General features: G+C 33.2%; 1 protein-coding gene and 1 pseudogene across 1 annotated transcript; one reads left to right on the plus strand and one right to left on the minus strand.

Annotated features, from left to right (window-relative positions):
- Window positions 1–924: 924 nt before the first annotated feature.
- Window positions 925–8,885, minus strand: LOC136320020 (NKG2-A/NKG2-B type II integral membrane protein-like). The gene is made up of 5 exons (XM_066253170.1): window positions 8,699–8,885; window positions 8,236–8,331; window positions 6,626–6,777; window positions 1,343–1,446; window positions 925–1,115 (listed from the first exon to the last, which is right to left on the minus strand). The coding sequence occupies exons 1-5, from the start codon at window positions 8,883–8,885 to the stop codon at window positions 992–994; spliced, it is 663 nt and encodes a 220-aa protein (XP_066109267.1). The 3' UTR covers window positions 925–991.
- LOC136320995 (syntaxin-7 pseudogene) lies at window positions 1,533–2,307 on the plus strand (annotated as a pseudogene).
- Window positions 8,886–10,468: the final 1,583 nt, after the last annotated feature.

Consider the following 10,468-nt stretch of genomic DNA (forward strand, 5'->3'; position numbering starts at 1 on the left):
AACAACATGCGTGCAGGGAGTGCTTGTGGTGTTCCCCTTCCAGCAAGTTTCTGTGTCTAGTCAGAGTTCCCTCTCCTCTGGCCTCTGATTGCTGACAATGACAGGGAGGTCTTCCTGCTTGTTGGCACAGCTTGAGATCCGTCCTCTCCAATATCAGCCAGCAGACTTGGAACTGCTCTGTCCCAGAGCATCCAGTGAACACGTCAACCATAGAGTTTTCTGTGCTGACTTTGTCTTCAATGGCATTTAACAGCCATCTGAAGAAGTGCACCTGGCTCCATGTGATATCATGCTTAGTACCCCTAATAACACTCTGGTACAATTCAAAATTTTCTTCTAGCTGCTCTGTGCAGCCTATCTCCAACAAATAATATTTTAAAATTCTTTAAACCAAGCTGCTCCTAATTTCTCTTTCCTGACTTGACTGACTTAAACTCTGTGAATCTCTTGGATATTTAGCTCTCATTTCCAACACTCAAGGGCTAGATCAAATTAATTGATTTGTAAATGAGTAATACATTATTTACATTATTATAGACCTAGAAATAATAGCTTTTGTTATAATTCATAATCAAAACATAATTAATTTTAATAAATACCTGAAATCTTAGATATATATAATATGTACCAGAATACATATTTTAAAAATTAATATGGTTTAAAAATGATTCTAGAATACCAAGGATAGAGAGTCAGGTAAACCAGTCACTTTAAGTGACTATGATGTAGCAAAGTCGATTCATTCTCAGTAACAAAAGTACCACTCTGATGAGTGATGTTGATCACTGGGAGGCTCTGCATGCTTAGGGAAAAGGGGATATATCACAGAATATCTCAGTATTCATTGCTTAATTTTGTTGTGAACCAGAAAATGGTATCAGAAGAATATCTTAACAAATAGTTCTATAAATGTAACTGAAATGTTTGCGAAGAAACTAAAAATGTGTTCTTTACAGATGCTGAGACGATCATTTTACTAAATTTAGATAAGCTAAAGTGCCTGGTGCTCACAGACATATGTTTTTGGTTCTGAGCAGGATGCAGACTGGAGAGTCCGGGGCCACTGAAATTTTGCAATTGTACAATTCTTGTTTAAATCTGCAGTTGCTGAGGATCTGAAATACAGAGATAATTCATCATTTATCTAGTAATATATAACTTAATATTATAATAAATAAACTCTTCAGAATAATAGTTACATATATAAATCTAAATATTTCTCATAATATTACTAAAAAAAAGTTTCTTTATATAATTGTTCACATTGCTTTTTATTACAAAGATTAATTCCTGACTTAGCAAGCATAAAGGCATAAATTATATGAGTTCTCAGGAAACTTACTGTTCTGAAGACAGAACTGAGCCATTTTGCCAAAACAACGACTTGATATTGTTTCTGTGAGAGAGTTCAATCCATGAATATATATGGAAAAGGGTCAAAAAAGTCTGTAAGAACACATATTTTATGAGAAATTAAGTTAAAGCTTGTGTACTGATTTGAATTTGTAAACACAAAGTAAACCCACAGAGGGATGGGGGAAGAGGAACTTGAGGCAGTGAGGATGACTGCTCAGTAAACTGCACACAGCTCACCAGCATCCGATGAAATTAGTGACTAAGCAAGTCAACCGCATTATATAGTTCAGGAATTGTTGGTGATCCACCCAGCTGGCTCAGCATATCCAACACCCTGAGGATCACACATGTTCTGTGGAAATACAGAGGACCCTGAAACAATGTACAACACCTCAAGATTCACCTAAATTGACTCAACATCTGCAACAAAAGCAGCACAATCATACCCAACTTGCCAAATAAACAAATAAGTCCATTAAAGGGTTTGGAATCTGAACACCATTCCCAATGAACAATATCAAAGGAAAATACAAAATTATTAGTGGCTGAGATCACGTCACTGACAAACTTTCCAAAGGATGAGAGGCAAGCAATTTTGTTGCTCCTGTGGGACCCTTTTCCAAAGAATCAGTGATTTTCCTGAGGGAGTTCAAACACAGGAATCTTGTAACCTGGGAGAGCCACACTCAACCTCAAGTGCAAGTGCCGAATGAGGAAATGACAGAGGATGACCTCTGCCTTGTTCAAGAGAGAGTCTTCGATTAGGCAACTAGTAGCTGATATGATCAATATTAATAACTATTTAGAGATTCGTGAATGACAATTCATGAGCAAGGACCTATGACAGACAGCATAGAAGCCAAAGTTGAAAATGTAGCAGTGCATGTCCAACAAGCCAACCAGCAACTGCCAAGGACAAGAGAGTATGAGAGAAAGCATTTCTGCATGTAGCTGCACAAGCTGTTAAAATGACATAGAAATCTACAAGAAGCTAGCAATGAAGAACAAAACCCTTAACCTTTATTATTTAAATGACTCTGTTATCATTATTTTGACTCTGGTTTCTATTTGTATGTTGAGATTTTGAACGCACGTTACATTGAAAATAAACAGAGAATGATTTTGGTAACTAATAAATTTACCTCAGAAAATAATGCCAAAATGATATTTTCAGACAACTCATTTTGAAGAACAAATAATTAAAAAAATTTTGCTATTGAGTTGCATTTGGCTTTGTATTTTGTTTGGGTTCAAGTGCACAGCATGTTGAATGGATGTTTTTCTATGTTAAAAGGTGATCACCCTAATGAGTATGGAGTCCATCAGACACCATGCATGGTTATTAGAAAATTGTTCACTATGTTCTCTGTGTTGTGCTTTTCATCATCATGACGATTTTTATAACTGACATTTTAAAGAACCACTCTTGGATAAAAGTTTATAATGTATAAGGTTTTAAGCTGTTCTTTATTTTCATACATAGGTAAACAACCGTTTTTAACCAGTCTTCATTGAAGAAGTAATTAGATGCATGTCGATTAACTCACTTCTTTCCTTAATTTATCTTCCCTTTAATGCACTAATATGAATATTGTAAAAGGATTATTTTATCTCATAGTCTGTGTTTTATAGTATTCTTATTTAACAGTTTGATAGTGAAAGTAATGCTTTATATCCCAAGCTATAAGACTTAAAATAGGAACAAATAAAATATTAAGTAACTATGTAAATTTCATATTTGCAACTAACATGAAGATAATTTTAAATGAAAAACATAAAGTTAATATTTTTATAAGTTACAGTCCTTCAGTTTACGATATCTTTTTGCACAATGAACACATTAGGGAAATGTATTGGTAAGATAAAATGAAAAAGACAAATGGAGAAAATAAAAGATTTCACAGCTCTGAAAGCTGATCAAAAACTAATAATAACTTGTGATTATTTATTACTGATAGACTTGATAGAGATTTGAGAAAGAATACAGCAAAAGTGAGTCTTCCCATCTAGGATGCTACCATGTCTCCCTCTCCCATCCCTGTTTTACCTCAGTGAGTAAGAATGAGGATTTTCATATCTTGAGGAAAGCTGCAAATATCAACGGTGTCGACACAGGGTCAGATTTGATTAGCAGTGGAAGAGATTGGCAAATAGCCAACTACATAGTCTGCTCAGAGTGCTGAATGCACTAGGTGATAAATGAGGAAGAACATCCTTTTTGCAGTCTGAAATTGTGCTCCACATGGTGTCAAGCACAGTGCCAGCCAGAACTGCCATCCAGAAATATAACAGAAAACTACTAGAAATAAGGAGCAATTGGAGAGGTGACATCATCTTTCTACGCATTCTGGCTTTTGAAAAAAAAAATGAGCACAAGTGTAGAAGAAACAATGATAATTCAGTAAAAATAAAAGCCAATGGGATCTTTGAAAATTGATATCAAGGTAATCAGCACTATCCTACACACACACACACACACACACATACACACACACACACGCGTGCGGTCATCAAACAACAGAGGTTAGAAGCCATACTGACTTGAGGTATTTTAATACGTTTTATAAAAATCTTTGTTGTATACTAAGGTTGTATATGCAAGGAGAATCCTGGGTAGGCTAGGATAAATGTACAAATAAACAAGTATATATACATTTCCAAAGAGAAGATTCTACAGTAAATGCTTTCCAAACTACAAAAAGATTAATAAATTGAAGAAAAGTGAAGCAGATTTTATACTTACTATACTATATTATCAAAAATATGTACTCATACAAAATTAGAAAACATGCAAAGAACTTGAGAAATGTCTTCCATACTCTTAGGGGGAAAATCAGTCAATAGTTTTAACTTTTACTGAGATTTTGGAGTCATTAAAAATATTTTTAAATATTTGTTATAAACTTAAATGTATATATAAATTATAAAAACTATGTTCAAATAATAACACAAAAATATAATGGCAGTGACAGAATAATTAAAGAAATAAAAACTGCATGAATGGATCAAACAAAAATTCATAGTTGAAAATGCATTACCTCCACTGAAAAATGTACTACATTTACATAAATTTTGACATGTGAAAGAGGAACTGATGACATTAAAGCAGAATAAAGAAATGATTAATTCTTGAGGTAAAGAGGAAGAATAAAATATTAGTGGAGACTCAGAAGCCTTTAGAATAATATTAGGAAAACTGACATAGGTGTGAATATTGTCTGAGAATACAAAAACAGAGAGAAAAATAGTTTTTAAGACAAATGAATAGCCTCTTAAATTTTATGTTAAAATATATATAGACCCATGTGTATAAACTTATTCATGAAGAAAGGATCATCTGTTAAAGGTTATACTCCATCAATTAGATAATGAGAAAAGTATCTACTTCACTTCTACCACACAGCATGACAAAGACAGCAGCACAAAGAATAAATTTTCAGTGTATTATACTTCTAAATGTAATAGTTAATCATTAATAAAAAGATAAACCCTAAGAGTAATGTAGTTGATTATCTTTATGAATATTGACTAAGTTTTGATGGGCCCCCTATAATCACTAACACCAAAAATAAGATATTGGATCAGGGTAACATTAATATATTTAGGTCATGAAAAGATTCCAATATGAGAATAATAATGTAAATAACAGTCAAAAGAGCTATTTCTGTCTTATAAAGCAAAGAAAGGTCTCATGCTCCAAATATAACAATTTCTAGGAAGGAAAATATCAGGCAATATCAGGGGAAATTGGCAGGAGACATGAACAGTCACTTCTCATTCTCACAACAGAGAATTTCATAATAATTACTGCCTAGATGATGTGTTCAATCTCTCAGTAGTCAGGAAAATGCCTATTAATGTCATAATGATACTTTTATATAGTGATAGAAACTTATAGCATTAAAATTCCTGACAGTACTTAGTGTTGGATAAAAAATTATTGAATAAAATGTGAATTAACATAATAAACAAGAAAGTGGTGGGATAATCTAATAAATTTGTCATATATATATATCGATTAACTTGCTATTTCCATTTGATAAATAGAGGATAGTAAATTATAATTATATACTTATACAATTATAATAATAAAGTTGTTTTTATAAATTATTATATTATAAATATAATATTTATGCTATATAAATATGATATATGTAGTATTTATATGTAATGTACATTATTTTAAATAAAATCTATTTGAGAAAAATATACAAGAATTTTCATAAAATAATTATTTGTTATGCTGACACATTAAAAATCAACTATATTCTTGTAAAGAAGAATAAAGTGTCATGTGTATACAAAATAGCAGAAAAAATCAACAAACTAAAGATTAAGGCAATAATACAGATAAATTGCAAAAATATCATATGGGAGTTAAAGGAGACATTAAATACATAATGAATGACTCCCTTTAAATAAAGTTCAACATTAAGAAAAGATAATTATTCATATAATAATCAAAATAATGGTTAATTGAGAAAATGGAGAAGCTATGAGAAGGTACACAGGAGCAGGGCTGTGTACTTCATGATATAATTTGTTATTACATGGGGCTTTGCAGGTCGGAATTAATCTGCACAGTCATGATATCTTTACTTTCCATACTTACAGCAAAGTTAAGTAACAAAGTTTACATTAGAAAAAAAAGGATTTATAGAAACATGGATGTTTCTGATAAGCAAGAACTTCAAATTATCATATGAGCATTAATGGTAGAAAATATAAATAAAATAGAAAATATAAATAAAATATTATAGTCAAACAATGTAATATTACCAGCCTTTTTAAAAATTTTTTTGTATTTTTCTGACGCAAGAAACGGGGAGGCAAACAGACTCCCGCATGCGCCCAACCGGGATCCACCGGCATGCCCACCAGGGGGCGATGCTCTGCCCATCCGAGACATCTCTCTGTTGCGACCAGAGCCACTCTAGTGCCTAAGGCAGAGGCCATGGAGCCATCCTCAGGGCCCAGGCCAATTTTGCTCCAATGGAGCCTCGCTGTGGGAGGGGAAGAGAGAGACAGAGAGGAAGGAGAGGGGGAGGGGTGGAGAAGCAGATGGGCGCTTCTCCTGTGTGCCTTGGCTGGGAATCAAACCCGGGACTTCCACACACCAGGCCGATGCTCTACCACTGAGCCAACCGGCCAGGGCCTTACCAGCCTTTAAAAGAAATAAACCACAAATACATACAAAATGGGAATAAATTCTAAAATATAGACTAAATTAACCTGGTAAACAAAATGCTGGAAACAATTAAAATCTTACCATTTCTTCCTCATTATCTATGTAGAGCAGGTTAGAGTTCTTAGAAGCACAGGCTGTCAGACTCTCATTCCAGGCTTTTCTTTCAGTACTAATGTAATAGCAGTTGTTGGAATACTGTAACCACTCCTTTGGACAACGACTACAGTGATATGCTGGAGAAAGATCATGGGTTATTATCCAAAAACCATTTTAAATGTTTCTTTTATTTTATTTATGTATTTATGTATGTATGTATTTATTTATTTAGAGACAGAGAGAGAGTCAGAGAGAGGGACAGATAGGGACAGACAGGCAGGAACAGAGAGAGATGAGAAGCATCAATCATCAGTTTTTCGTTGTGACACCTTAGTTGTTCAGTGATTGCTTTCTCATATATGCCTTGTTCATGGGCCTTCAGCAGACCGACTAACCCCTTGCTCAAGCCAGCGACCTTGGGTCCAAGCTGGTGAGCTTTGCTCAAACCAGATGAGCCTGCACTCAAACTGGCGACCTCGGGGTCTCGAACCTGGGTCTTCTGCATCCTAGTTCGATGCTCCCACCTGTGCCGAATCCACTGTGCCACTGCCTGGTCAGGCACCAAAAACAATTTAAATTTAAAAAAATAATTTACATATTTACACGGGCATGGACACATTTGTGCAGAACATATGTATACACGCTCACTGGCTGGTCCATGTAAAAGCAAACACACTCACAAGCACTCACAGGGAAGGGTCAGACTCTCATTCCCTAACTCTGTACCCGTATGAAGCAAACACACAGACAAAAGTATCTGCTCTCAAATGTACAGAATGTCAATGAATGAAGCCATGTTTGTAGAATACAAAAATTATTTATAGTCAATTGGTAATCATGGGTATGATAATTAGAGTGCATATATTTTCCTACTGTTGCATAAAAAACACTCTTCTGTACTCATTATTTATAAACATTCATTGCTCAGGATTATAATTTATGTTCCCCTTCCTCCCAAAGAACTATGATTTTGTTGGTAACTTTATGTCAGTTACAAAGTATGAACTGTTCTAGTATCACAAATTACAAAATAATGTTACCTGTCTTGTTCTTGGTTGTAAAGAAGGAATTATTTTTCTCTTGGTTTTTATTAGCTGGAAAAAAAAGAAATTTTTATAAAAAACCCAATATTAACATAAATAAAATTATACTACTTTTGTTTCTATATTGAAATAAATATAATATATTATCTCAGATTATAATATTTTGGAATAAAACTGATTTTACAAAATACTTAATGAAGCAATAATAATTTAGAGGGAAAGTAATGCAAAAGGCAAGAGAAGAAAACTTTACCATCTCTTACAGCATCTTGATTAAACAATCTCAAAAATAAGTTTGTATTTCTCAGTAATGTGCCTCAAAACACATCTTGAGTTATAAAATCAAAAAATATATAGATATATGTGGATATATATGGGTTTATACATATAAACTACTCTCTAAAATCATTCTAATAGTTATACCTTGGATTATTTCAAAATAACCATTTTGTACTCAGTCTAAATGCACACATTTTAATATATGAAGTGTTTAGAGGCACTGATAATTATTAAAGTGAAAAGTTCCCTATAATCTTGCAAAAATTTACATACAAGGAATAACCACTATTGTTACCACTGTGGACATCAAGACAAGGCTGACGACTCCCAGGACCCCAGCAGTGAGCTTCCCTGGAGGTGATGGGGAGTGTGCAACAGGAGAAAAGGAAACACCGAGAATGGAGAAGTAAAGACAGTTGTTAGAAAGTTTATACAGAGAATCATATACATAAACTTGGACCCCAAGCCCATATCTCCCACTGTAATCTTTCTCTCAGAATATACCAGTGAACTTTCAGTAAATACAATGCTCCATAAGTAGTCAAAGACTGTTCCTTAATATAATGCCTAAAAAAATTAGTCCTCGGCTTTCATCTTGAGTACCATATTCCAACTTCAAATTCTGATCCTTAGGGGTAAAAAACATATGATCTTATTTCCTACTGTTCTGTCACACTTCTGCACCCAAACTGCACATCCTAGATTGGTTTAACTATATTTCTATCAAGTGCGTTACCTTTGCAGGTGTCATTCTTGTCATTCCCATGAAAATCCTGAGAAGCACTTTGAATATTTAATTCTGCATAGGTTATTTCCTTCTCAGTTACTGCAATGGAGCGCTTAGTGTCCTTTGGTTTTACTTGCTGTCTCTTTGAGTCATTAACCAGATTCAGTTCTGCATAAGTTACTCCCTGGCTGTTCATCTCTGTAGCTGAGTGATGTCCAGGACTGTGCTACAAGAGAATTGTGCTTACAAGTAAATGGTATGTGTGGTAACAAGATCCTAGTGCACTGAAACTGGGCGGAGTAAAGGCTAGGGCTTCTCAGCTGAAGAAACTAAACTTCTGGTTTTAAAATTCTTAGATCTTTAAACAAGTGCCTCATGGTTGATGCAATTTTTAAGATATTCTACATTTGACAATATATAATTTACTGGAGCCATACAAAACAATATATCAGTGAGGAATAAAGAATATCATAAGTAATAACATCTTCATTAAAGTCAGGTTTCACTGAACTATTTTAACGCCATTAGAATGCTTCTATTAGAAATCAAATAATGATTAAAGACTGTATGCTCTAAAAATGGACATTAGTCATGTTGGCAGATACAGTAATTTTCTGAACTAAATTTTATTTAGTGACACAAGAAATTGGCAATTGAGTTAATGACAAAGCTATAAAACCATAAAATGGAAAATAAATGAGTAGATCATTTATATTAGAACACTTTTGTTTCAAACTTCCAAAAAGGTCCTATGGCTGTCATAGTCAGTGAGGATACTTTTAGTTGTATAAGCAATAGTAATGAATCAAATAATGTAACTGAATAATTCAGTTAATGGGCTCTAGGGCCAATGAGTTCTGCAATGAATGCTGGCCTTGAAATGTACAATGTAGGACCTTTACAAAATTACTTAGTATTTAGCACTTTAATTTACTAATATAAGATACAAATATATAGATGTAATGCATGTAAAACATTTAATATTTAATCTTGTTTTTATAAGCTCTTAATGTCAATTATACTAATTCTTATTTGAACACATTTTCCACGTTATTTTTGACTCATATCAATTAAATGCTGTACCATAATTCATTAAGCAAGAAGCTCTTTATCAGTGTGATACCTTTGCTTGCCATGTTTCTTAAATTTTTAAAAGTATTTTGATTATTTATAATTAAACTTAAGTTAGTATTTTCTGGAAGTTACTTCATCCTAATTTTTATTTAAAGCGAAATACTTTCATTTTATCTAAGTAAGTGTAGAAGGTATTATGCATGATCTCCATAATTCAAAGAATTCATTTTTAGGATCTTTATTTAAAGGCTGGGACAAATATAAAAGAATATATATAATTATACCTATATTGATTATAGAATGAAAAAATTACTCTTCCTTGTCATGATTCTGACAGGATTTTTCTTTAAACTGTTCTGATTAACACACTTATTTATGTATGTATGAGCTTCAGTAACTCTCCACAGGCAAGGTTTCCTCCAAGATCTTTCATATTTCATTCTTATTTTTATATTCTGTATTATTTAAATATTTAATTTTAAATAATTAAAATTAAATTAAATTTTAATTTATTTAAATCAAAATTATTTGATCTTGTTGTCTGTTAATTGTACTTGCATCACATCCAGCATTTGTAATCTCCCACCACATGAGATCGGCTAACAGAGAGACAGGAGAATAGAGACATATACCTTCTGTAGCCAGAAAGTCACGCATCCTTTAGTGGGAGACCAGGTTACTCTTGTAAACAAACAATCTCTGTGG

The sequence above is a fragment of the Saccopteryx bilineata genome, chromosome 1 (genome assembly GCF_036850765.1).
Source record: "Saccopteryx bilineata isolate mSacBil1 chromosome 1, mSacBil1_pri_phased_curated, whole genome shotgun sequence".
Classification (NCBI taxonomy): domain Eukaryota; kingdom Metazoa; phylum Chordata; class Mammalia; order Chiroptera; family Emballonuridae; genus Saccopteryx; species Saccopteryx bilineata.